At 39.2% G+C, this 12,212-nt stretch overlaps 1 protein-coding gene across 10 annotated transcripts in view; it reads left to right on the forward strand.

The window, feature by feature from the left end:
• Nucleotides 1-12,212, forward strand: part of Ptk2 (protein tyrosine kinase 2) — a 220,945-nt gene that overhangs the window by 82,180 nt on the left and 126,553 nt on the right. For all 10 annotated transcript variants that reach the window (XM_041672227.1, XM_041672218.1, XM_041672219.1 and 7 more), the window contains 3 exons: nt 2,017-2,104; nt 6,374-6,453; nt 6,668-6,730. In XM_041672227.1, coding sequence (XP_041528161.1) covers nt 2,017-2,104; nt 6,374-6,453; nt 6,668-6,730 — 231 coding nt within the window. The remainder of the gene's footprint in view (nt 1-2,016; nt 2,105-6,373; nt 6,454-6,667; nt 6,731-12,212) is intronic.

Raw genomic sequence — 12,212 nt, forward strand, 5'->3', positions numbered from 1 at the left:
TTGTTATTTATTTATTTATTTATTTATTAAGGATTTCTGCCTCCTCCCCGCAACCGCTTCCCATTTCCCTCCCCCTTCCCCCATCAAGTTCCCCTCCCTCATCTGCTCGAAGAGCAATCAGGGTTCCCTGACCTGTGGGAAGCCCACCCTGCACATAGATTTGTGTTGTTCTCTGGCTTGCACAAAGACATAGAGTTTAGATAGCTAGCACCCTGCCTCTCTTCAGTGCTTGTTGAGTAGTGATTAACATGATCTACCTTATTGGCCGTTTATGGTGATGTGCCAATGGCTGTTCCAGAGTTGTGTTTACATGACTCATTTATTTTTCCAGCATCCTGGTGAGAGTATTGAGTTTCATTGACATGATGGCTGACAGTGAGTTAGTGACATGACACAGGTCCACTGTAGGCAGTTTCTTTGATCAAGATCCCCTGTTTTTTTTTAATATTTATTTTATTTTATGTGCATTTGGTATGAAGGTGTCAGATTCCCTGGAACTGGAGTTATAGGCAGCTGTGAGCTGCCATGTGGGTACTGGGAATTGAACCTGGGTCCTCTGGGAGAGCAGTCAGTTCTCTTAACCACTGAACCATCTCTCCAGCCCCCTACCCCCTGTTCTTATAAAAAGGCAGCACCTGTGTAAAATGCTGACAAGTTTCTAAGTTCCTAGTTGTTGCCTATAGCTGATAACCAGAGTCAGCGTCAGAATGCTGCATCTAGAGATGGACCAGGCAGTGTTTAATTGGGACCTGTTTCCTTAACTGTAGCTGACAGGACACTCACAGTGAAGAATCCTGTGGGTTTGAAATTTGCTGAGCAAATACTTTCCTACGTGCAGAAAGCCAAGGACTATACCTCTTCACTCACATAACTGATAAGAAACAGAGCACATAAGTAGGTAGTTCCCAGTAAGTTCTCCTTTGAGAATTAATGATACCTGTGATGCTTCTGTAGACACTTTCCCCAGAGCGTATCTATCTTGAGTTACTGAATGCTATCTTGGTGCAGAAGTAAAGTAGAACCTAATTTTTCTGTTTTGAGAGGGTCTCACTGTGAAACCCAGGTTCCCTCCATTTATCTCACAGCTCTTCTGCTTCTGTCTTCCATGTACCCACCATACTTTGCCTGGTTTTATAATAAAGTAGACCTGGTGTATAGATAGTGAACTCATCTCAGAAGATATTATTAGCTGGGCAGTGGTGACACATGCCTTTAATCCAAGCACTCAGGAGGCAGAGGAAGGTAGATCTTTGTGAGTTCAAGGCCAGCCTGGTCTATAAAGTGGGTTCCAGGACAGCCAGAGCTTTTACACAGAGAAACCCTGTCTCGAAAAACAAAAACAAAACAGCAAAACAAGACACCATTACAAAACTATTAGAAATCAGCTGGTTGTGGTGGTACATACCTTTAATCCCAGCACTTTGCAGAGACAGATGTGTGTCGTTGTGAGTTTGAGGCCAACATGGTCTACATAGTGAGCTTCAGTCAGGTCTCCAAACAAACAAACAACAAAAAAGAAAGAAAAATGAGTTTTTATATAAACTGTACTATAGTAGCATTGTTCCAGCAGTCAAAAAGTAGCAATAGTTCTTAAGGCCACAGTCAATTTTGAGGATAAATACTGTGTCATACCTTGGTGAAGTGTCCTCCAAAGAGGATGGAACTGCTGCTGTTAGCTGCATACACTCTCATTTGCATGTAGTTGAACTGAAACACTACAAACACTACAACACACAGTATGCAGTCCCAGGTGTAAATTATCTATGGGGTACTTGAGGATGGGGCAAAATGGGGGTACCTGACTTGTGGGCTCCAGGCCTTCTTTGACCTCGTGTTCTGTCTTATCACAGAGTGACTAAATTATAGCAGCTGCTGCATGGATGCACAAGGTTTGACCATTTAAACATTGTATGTGATCTTACTTTCAACATTATACTTCAGAGTTAATAAGTTATAGACTGTAAATTCAGAAAATGATTTATTTCTAATCATTGTATTTTGTGAATCATCTTTCAGATATGAATTGAGAATTCGTTACTTGCCAAAAGGTTTTCTAAACCAATTTACTGAAGATAAGCCGACATTGAATTTCTTCTATCAACAGGTATAAAAACACTTCCTTTCATATGTTTTGTTTCTTTGAATCATCTTTATTTTGTGTTTTATTTTAGAGTAATAGTAAGCCTTGTAGTTGAGGTACTATAAATATAGAGTAGTCCAGCATTAAAAGAGTGTTAGCTCATGAAAACTTTTCTACACTTCTTGAATTTTTGTATGCTTGGGCATATCTTCAAAGATGCTTGTTCTGTATGTGGGCAGTAACCCATGAGCAGTGTTCAGTCATTATGCTTGGATATCAGTCAGTTTGTCATGTAGAAATCACTCTCTGTGGGCTGGAGAGATGGCTCAGTGGTTAAGAGCATTGCCTGCTCTTCCAAAGGTCGTGAGTTCAATTCCCAGCAACCACATGGTGGCTCACAACCATCTGTAAAGAGGTCTGGTGCCCTCTTCTGGCCTTCAGGCTTACACACAGACAGAATATTGTATACATAATAAATAAATTAATTTAAAAAAAAAAAAGAAATCACTCTCTGTGAACTTGGATAATTTTTGGTGCCAAGTTTCATAATAAAGCAAAACGAGACTTCTCTTTAAGAAAGCCAAAGGCAATTACTTGTGGCCTGTCCTAGTTACTTTCCTTTTCCTGTGATAAGACATCATGACCAAGACAATAATTAGAAGAGAGAGTTTATTTGGGGCTAACAGTTTTAGAGGATGACTCAGTGACAGTCATAGTGCGGAACATGGCAACAAGCAGGTATGCATGACTCTGGAGCAATAGCTGGAAGTTTATATCTTGATTCACAAGTACAAGGTAGAGAGCTAACTGGGAATAGTATGGACTTTTGAAACTTTAAAGCCTACCCCTAGTGACATTCCTCCTCCAACAAGACCACAACTCATAATCCTTTCCAGGCAGTTCCACAAACTGGGGGCCAGAAAGTCAAACATAATGAGTCTATGGAGACCATTCTAATTCACACTGTGAATTAATTCCACTCCCTGGCTCCCTAGCCTTATAGCCATATCAAAATCTAAAATGCATTTAGTTTAACTTCAAACGTTTGCATAGTCTTTCTATGTCAGCACAGTGTAAAAGCTCAAAGTCTTCTGATACTTAAGGCAATCTCTTAATTTTGACCCCTGTAAACTCATACAGCAAATTACATACTTCTTGCATACCATTGACACAGAATATACATTACCATTCCAAAAGGGAGAAAAAGGGACATAGTGGTGAAATATTGGGCCAAAGCAAGATAGAGATTAGGCAGGGCAAACTCTAAAGCCTGTAATGCCATGTCTGGAGGTTTGGATGGCTTTTCCATGTGCCTTCTGTTCATTCTGAACACTGACTGAAGACAGTGCCAAGCTACTGAGGATCCAGCATTCCTGCTTGCTAACTGCACAGCAGGTGTGAGCTTGTGCTCTGAGATGACACATCATCTCTGTTTCTAAGACCCTTCCTGTCTGTTGTCAGTACTTGTCTGCAGTTCTCTTATTCACCCCCTCTTTTATCTTTAAAATTTTTTTAATTCATTAAGTATACCTTTAGAAATTCCTGGAAACTATTTTGTTATGCTTGTATATGCTTTTATGATAACTCACCAAGTACTAACGCTTTAAAAGAAATAAAGGTGACAGGTGTTGCTGCAGTCCCCCCCTTTCCTGTGTGGTTTGCCACTGTCAGTAATCATCCAGAGTCTCCAGTGCATTGGAAAGTGCACAAAAAAATGAAAGTGCGATCAAAGCTTGAGTTTTGGAGATAAATCTACATTTTAAGCTCTATTTAAAATTTGGTTTTGAGACCCTTTGTAAATTGTCTTATGAGCTTTATATATAAAGCAGGACTAATAAAGACTGCCCTGAATAATTACAAGGACCAGAAGTGATTTATATAAAATACTAGCCCCAGGACTTGACTGTTAGTAGATGTTCTCTAAATAGTGAGTCTTCTGTGGTCATCTGTAACCTTCAGGCTTTTTCCGAGGCAGTAAGATGGGATTGTGAGGATTCCGGTATTCAGACTGAATGAACATCGTAGTAAATTAACTCAGTGTGAGAATGGATAGTTGTGTGTGTGTGTGTGTGTGTGTGTGTGTGTGTGTGTGTGTACACAAACACCATTTGAAGTATGGTACAGTCTGCATCATTTAATAATGGAGATATAGTCTTAGAAATTCATATTTGGGCAATTTTGTCATTGTGCAATTATCACAAAGTACTTACACAACTAAGATGGATATATCACCATGTGGGTCTTAAGGAACAAACATTGTTTTTGTGGTCATTTTATTGACTGGAATGTCATTGTATGATACATGACTCTATATGTAAGTATATTGAAGTGCTTGATCAATCTGGTTCATTTCAGAAATGAAAGCAATTCTGATGGGATTAATAATAGAGTTATAGTTTTAAAATGATTCATTAGGGAAATAAACAGTGAAGGTGAGAAACCCTGAGTTTTATAGCACAGCCTCAGGATGTGACTGTGTTCAGTGGCTGCAGAGAACACTGGAACAGAGGTCAGGCAGTGCTGTGTGACATGTGGTGCCAGTAGAGGGACATTGCACAAAGTCTGTTCAGCTATTCGAAGGATACATGAGTGTTTTCAGGCCACAAATGGTTTCAGGCTGTGAATTAACTGTCTGAATTTTGAAGTAAAGCTCTCATATGTGAGGATGTTTCCCCTGAAGATTGTTATCATTTTCTTTCTCTCTCTTTTTCTTTTTTCAACTAAATATACATTTGGCTTTAATGAGTGACTTAGGATACTTGATTGCTTTTCCTGTCTGTGAATAGTGCTTAGAAATTGCTGTATTTGATCCTTTGGACATTTGGATAATGTTCTGTTTATCATCATTATGGCATTGAAGGTCTGCAGTAGTGCCTCTGAAACCTGCTTTGGGTGATTGAAAGCCACTGAACTGTCTTTTGGCTTCCTCCCTTTATGAAAGTCGAAAGTCTCTATGAGAGTTATGAATTTAAATGCCGCTTATACTGCATTATTTCAGCTTGGAAAAGGGTGTTTGGGTCAATACAGGTTGGTTTTCCCAAGCAATTAAAGTAGATAAACAGTGGGAGACATGGGACTTGGTGCTTTTGCAAGGAAAGGTCAGTCATGGCTGTGTGATGAATGGAATCAAAGTCCTTGAACTAAAGGCTGGTAGACTGGGAGGTAATAGTTGGAAATGTTGGGAAGTTTTTTTGGGTAATAGTCAATGTAGTTTTTCTGTAGAGAGCCTGAGAGTGACTATTTTAGGCTTTGAAGACCAAGAAACAAAATTGAAGACAATAAAAAAAAGTAGGTGTATAACAAGAAAAGAAACCAGTATTTGTGTTGTTGTTCCTCATAATGTAGTTGATTATAGATTTTGGTAATGCGGATGTGTTGTGAGGGAGGGCAGATCACGTTCCATTCTAGGTTCAGAGTACACGACCCTGTCTTCAAAATCAACTGCAGATTTTGGTTTCTTAATACAAATCTGTGAGGAGGTTATGTGCATCTCAGCTTTGCAAACGTCTTCATGCCGACAGGTGTTTGTGGTGTGATTCATGAGTACTTTGTAGACTCACTGTGGAATGGCAGGATTGTGTTACTACAACTGGCTCTATCTGTGTTTGAGTGTGTTTATTGGCAGAGGTGTCTCCAATGTTCCTTTATGTTAGACTCAGCTGTGGTGCTTTGCAAATTAATAACATAGAGTGGACAGTTTGATGTCAACTTTGAGGTTAAACATTGGGTTTTGAAGTACATAAATTTTTGTGATCCTTGCTCTGAGGCCCCCAAATGCTTTGAGAATTGGGGTTACTGCTTAGAAAAAAATTAAAAATTGTGCAGCAGTTTAGAAGAAATTCAGCTCTTGGGTGCTCGTTTCTGCTTTGAGCTGAATAGGAAGAGTATGAAGCAGCAGAACATTGTTGTGGTGTAGTGTGTCAGTTGTTTAAAGCCACACACAGGTAACCAGTCTTAAATCGCACAAACCTGCCTTGGTAAAAGGCTCAGTGGGTAAAGATGCTTGCCATATAAACCTGGCAACCTGAGTTCAGTTCCTGGAGCCCAGGCAAAGGTAGAGGGAGACAACTAGCTCCAAAGTTTCCTCTGACTTGCACACTTGTGCCATAGAACATGCATGTTGCATTCACATAAAAGACTTAGGTCTTTAGTTATTTGGGGTATTACTTATTTTATATCCAGAATTCAGCATAATTATTGACGGAATATGGACAATTATGTGAAAACCATTTAGCAAATATTTAGGGATTGATCATATTGCAAACATTCCTGTTTCCCATTCCTTTATTTCAGGTGAAGAGTGACTACATGCTAGAGATAGCTGATCAAGTAGACCAAGAAATAGCTTTGAAGTTGGGTTGTCTGGAAATTAGGTAGGTGGTAACACTACATTGATTCTGCATTTTTTTTTTATTTTCTAGGTACTTTCCTCTTTATAAAATTACCAGTAGAATCATAATTAAATTGAGAGAGGATTCCATATTAATTAACTATTATTTGGATCTGTCTTTCTCAATTGTTTATTATTCAACAACCTAAAAATTCCTTATATACACATTTCAGCTTATGTGTTCCCTGATATTTCAGGAGATCCTACTGGGAGATGCGGGGCAACGCCCTAGAGAAGAAGTCTAACTATGAAGTGTTAGAGTAAGTACTGCACCCCTGAGCTGTCCATTCAGACTCTGAATGTACCCCTCCTAGCTCATCTCGATTTAGAAATTGCCTGAAATGTTGGGCTTCTCCATCTTTATTTGAATGAGAAAAGGCTTTTAAGAAAAAAATTCTGATGACCTTAGTTCTATTCACAAACAATTAAATGTATTGATAAATGTCTTAAGGCTAATAATGTATATGCCCTAGCAGAACACACACACACACATATGCATACATAGATGTATTTGTTTTTTTTAAAGGGTTTACAATAATTTCACTGAAAGTAAAAATTGGCCATGAAGCCTGGCAGTGGTGGCACATGCCTTTATTCCCAATACTTGGGAGGCAGAGGCAGGCAGATCACTGTGCATTCAAGGCTAGCCTAGTCTACAAGTAGAATTCCAGAGCAGCCAGAGCTGTTACACAGAGAAACCCTGTCTCGAACCTCCCTCCTCACCCCCCAAAAATGAATTGCCAATAAATTGGTTATTAATTATTCACTTTCTCTGCAGTCAATTAATGATTCTTTTTTAACAGATGGAGAATTGATAGTTATTTGTTACTGATGTATTTAAAAATGTAGAATATAAAAAATAAAAGTATAAAATAAATTTTATATAAATTTTTGTATAAAATATAAAAAATTTGGGGGATGTTATTTGTATGTTTGTATATTGTATTTGGTTGTTTTAAATATATGTCAGAGATACTGAAGTTTGAGTCTTTATAGAAATTATATACTGTATCTTATTGATAATTAATTCAGCAAGACAGTTGATATTTATTGTATCTTAGTGAAGCTCCATTTTACTACCATTTATCCCTATTGTTTCCATCTGTATTTGACTGAAGTTTTTTTGTGGTCTTTTGTGAGATGTGCTAAAATTATACCAAAGGTCATCCAGAGCTCTGCTGTTGTAATGAAGACTGTAATGATTTTAAATTTTATTTAGACTTTCTAGGTTAGAACAGTACTTTCATAGCATTAGCGTTTAATTCCCCCATCTTGAAAACAGGCGCTTGCAGTGCAGATTTGACCACAGAAAAAGAAAAGTAGAAGTATTTTTGCAAAGCAGTCACAGTTAATAGTAGATACAACAGGGTAGTTTGGGCTATTGGTATCCCTTCTCAGGTTCAAGCTGTCTGTCATGTTTTCAAAGTGCCCGAAGCTCATGCATGCAGCTTCCACTTTCTGAGCTTAAGACATCTTTGATTAGGTTCATGATAGTGTATGCATAGCAGACAGTAAATGTGTTTATGTCTCATGCATTGCATTCACTGACTGAGGAGTACCAAGAAAGTCATTTTCAGGAGAATTTTTACTGTCCTTTATTGGATAGTTTGGGCTAGCGTTCTCTGTAATATACAGTGGTGGTCATGCTGGTGTCTCCCTGTTGGTACAGCAGGAAATTGGATGTCATGATCCCAGCACTGACTGTTAGTTGACTGTCATCATCTCTGTGCAGAGGAGAGGTGATCAGCCAGCATAAAAGCAAACTGTGTAGAGCTCTTTCAAATAGCACTAGCAAAAATGAGTAACAGAGTATATGGCTCATCAGTTGAGTTAATTTGGAGCACAAGAAAATTTAAATTACATTGTCATATGGTGGAAAAAAAAACAAACAATCCTTTATATCCCAGGTTATATCCCAGGACTTTTCGTAACGCCTTCTCAGTCTTAATAGAACTTAATTCTTTCAAAGTGGGTGTTGTATGCCTTGTTTCTAATGTAAATGAAATGAGGTTAGATGTGAACCCTGCCATTCATCCAACTTTATGCTGAAAGTGTCTTTCTTGGGCATCCTTTCTGAAGTTCACATCTACTCTTGAGTGTATACATACACCTGTCCTTTTCTTAAACTTGTTCCTCTCTTCCTCCTTTTCTCACTTTTATCCCCTCTTCCTTCTTGACCAATCCCTTAATTAACCTATATTAATCTATGAAAAAATTACGACTTTTATAAACTCTGTGTTGCCAAGTGGAAATGTGTTAGTGCAGGACTCATCAGGCTGGTATGTTGTTTTCCATCTGATCACACACTAGTTCTGATCAGTAACATATAATGCCTATCAAGGTATTTGGCTATTCATTATTTTCTATAGGACAGCAAACATCTGCAACAATAGTTTGTTTTATATACATTACTTTGATTGCTGGTGAAATTAAATACTTCCCATTTGTATCCATTTATATTCCTCTTGCATGGTGAACATGTCTTTTCCTTTCTTTTGGGGTGATCTGGGTCTTGTTTGTAGTTTGGACTGACCTTCTATACTCTATCCTTTTGCCCAGCCTCTCAAGTTCTGGGAGTACAGGTGTGTGCTCCCATGCTTTGCTGGCATTTCTAATACATCGGTGTTATTCTTTATTAATCTTGACATCTTTGCAACTTTAGCTTCATGTCTGTGGTGTCATTTGTGCATGTCCCCTGTCACCTTTGTGTATGTGACACTCATCATGCAGATGCTTGCTTTTTTTTTTTTAAGTTTTTTTGAGACAGGGTTGCTTTGTAGCCCTGACTGTCCTGAATCTTACTAAATCAGTTGGCTTTTCCTGCTTGTGCCTCCATTGCTGTGCTTGTGTTTCTTAATCTAGTAGTCTGTTGTTTTGTGTAGTTTTTTTTCCCCCCTCTCATCTTGGGACCTCTCTCCTGTTGTGCTTTTTGTGGCAAGGGATGGGAAAGAGGTAGACTTGCTTGCTTGTTTGTTTTTTAAGATGTTCAATGTGGAGGCTAGAAAGACGGCTCAGCTGTTAAACTTTTCCTCTTCCAGAGGACTCAGGTTCGATTTCCAGTATCCAAATGGTAGAGGGCCTCACAACTACTTAATAACTCCAGTGCATCTGACACCCTCTTCTGGCTTCCATGAGCACAAACTTACATGTGGCACACGCTCAGACAGATACCCATACAGATATACATACATACATACAAACATACACATACACACACATACATACACACACACACACTTAAATAAAAAAAATAAATCTTTAAAGAAAATATTGTTAAATGTTTGTTTTAAAACCTTTGTAAATTGGGACTGAAGAGATGGCATCGTGGTTAAAAGCACTTGTTGCTCTTCAGAGGGCCCTGGTTTGATTCCCAGCACTCACATAGTAGTTCACAATCATCTGTAACTCCAGTACTAAGGGATCTGACACCTTCTTCTGGTCTTCAAGGGTATCAGACACACACATGATGCACAGACACCTGTACATGTAAAATTTAAAAAACATTCTTAAAGAAAAATTAAATTAGCAAATTGAGTTCTGTTCCTGTCTTTTCAATGTTTGTGTTTGCTTACTTTGTATTTATGTTTAGTTTTTTGAATAAAGGTCTTACTATATAGCCCAGATTGGCTCATGTTCCTCTTGCCTCAGTCTCATGAGTTACAGTTACAGACATATGTACCGGGTTTGTCTGGTTTTTTAAATTATTTTTTAAAGGTTCCCTGTTATCCTAGTGGTATATGGTCTGAGAAGTGCCCTTGATGTGATGAATGTGTCTTAATAGATGAGTTAAGACCACTCCTACCACCATATTTTGTTATCTAAATGCATGAAATACATGACAGAGTGGAGAGAATTGTACAGTGATTGCTTGCAGCCTCAGACCCACTTTCTCTCCCTGTCCCCTCTCTCGGAGATGCAATCTCTTCCTCGCCCCTCTCTCTCCCCCCCTTTTTCCCCTTTCCTTCCTCTCCATAACACCAAATAAATGTCCAATTCCATTCTGTATGGTGTACCTATCTCTGCGTCTCCCACCCACGGCCTATCCGTTTGTCACCGCCAGGGACCAGCCACCTTCCCTGCCGCATGGTCTCAGGGGCTGGCTACTTTCGGGTCCCCAGCAGTCCCAGAGACTTGCAGCATCTGTGCTTCCCACCTGCCACCTGCCCACAGCACTTGCTGGGGACCAGACCAGCCATCTTCATTTGCGGACCTGCTGCGTGGTGTCAACCCTGCAGCAAGTAAGCTGCCGGGGACCTGCGGCAAATCCATTTCAATGTGTCTCCACTTAACATGTTATAGTTGCTTCTTGTCATCAGCTTTTATTAGTTTTTAAATCTGGATTTAAAAGTTTGTTTTTGATCGGGGATCTATTTCAGAGCCCAATAATCTCCAAGGCACAGTACTTACAGCACACATATACATGTGCATATGTGTGTTTGTTTTCTATTCAGCCTTCTTCTTCTTCCTTCCTTCTTTCTTTCTTTCTTTCTTTCTTTCTTTCTTTCTTTCTTCTGTTTTGTTGTTGTTGCTTGTTTTGTTTTCAAGATAGGGTTTCTCTGTGACTTTGAGACCTGTGCTGGAACTAGAACTAGCTTTTGCAGACTAGGCTCCTTGAACTCAGAGATTTGCCTCTCTGCCTTCTGAGTGCTGGGATTAAAGGTATGTGCCGCTACCACCCATCTTGTTTTTTTGAGACAGGGTTTTTCTGTAGCTTTGGAGCCTGTACTGGAACTAGCTCCTGTAGACCAGACTGGCCTCGAACTCACAGAGCTCTGCCTGCCTCTACCTCCCGAGTGCTGGGATTAAAGACATGCGCCACCATTGCCTGGCCTCTACTCAGCCTTCTTACCTGCATGTACTACATATTGTATCTTTACAGAACATTAAAAGAAGCACAGTAAAACACACAACTGTCATAATGGCCTTGTTGGTTTATTGTCATGGGTCTGAATGTTTGCTTTCTGTTTGAAGGCTCTGTATTGAGTCATATAGATATAATGTATAAATCTTCTTGTTAAATTCTATTTAGTGATCTCTCTAATACTTTAGTTTTGATTTTTGTCTTGGTCTATTTTATCATCATTTTAGATTTTAAAGGAAGTTTATGTGCATAAATGCTTTCCCTTTACGGATACTTGGTGCCTGAGGAAATCGAAAGAAGGTGTCAGATCCTTTGAAGCAGCAGTTGCAGATGGTTGTGAGCCTTCCCACTGCAATCCCAGGCTCTGTGGTGCTAGCTTTTCCTTCATTCTCAGTAACCTCTATGTTCATATGTGCATGTTCAGTTTTATTTCCTTACCATCCTCCTTTTTTGGCATAGCTTTCTTAGGTTTTATACTTAGTGCTGATCTTATCATGCTGGGGTTGTTTAAGTCTTCTGCTACTATTCACTCCCATTTAGGCCCCCAATTAATCCTAGACGGTGAGTTTGACTGTGGGGGCTTTATTTCTGAAAACTACAGACTGTGTTGGTGACTTCTGAGGAGGACCAGGGATGGTACCACTTCTGTCTCCCTCTGTTCCCATCTCAGTGTCCAAATATCAGGCTTATTCATCTCAATACACATAGTTTCAACTATGAATCTCAAGAAACGTTCCCATGGGGCTTTATATAATATAGTCAGGATATCCTGCAGATGTGCACTTTGTATCAGTTCTACAACCATACCATCTTTACAGTATCTCAATCTGTAGATATTATTCATTACTCGTGTGTATCCCCATGTGTGTGTTGTGTTCATG

The sequence above is a fragment of the Microtus oregoni genome, unplaced genomic scaffold (genome assembly GCF_018167655.1).
Source record: "Microtus oregoni isolate MIOR12 unplaced genomic scaffold, Mior012 000022F_ref0000154, whole genome shotgun sequence".
NCBI classification, from domain to species: Eukaryota; Metazoa; Chordata; class Mammalia; order Rodentia; family Cricetidae; genus Microtus; species Microtus oregoni.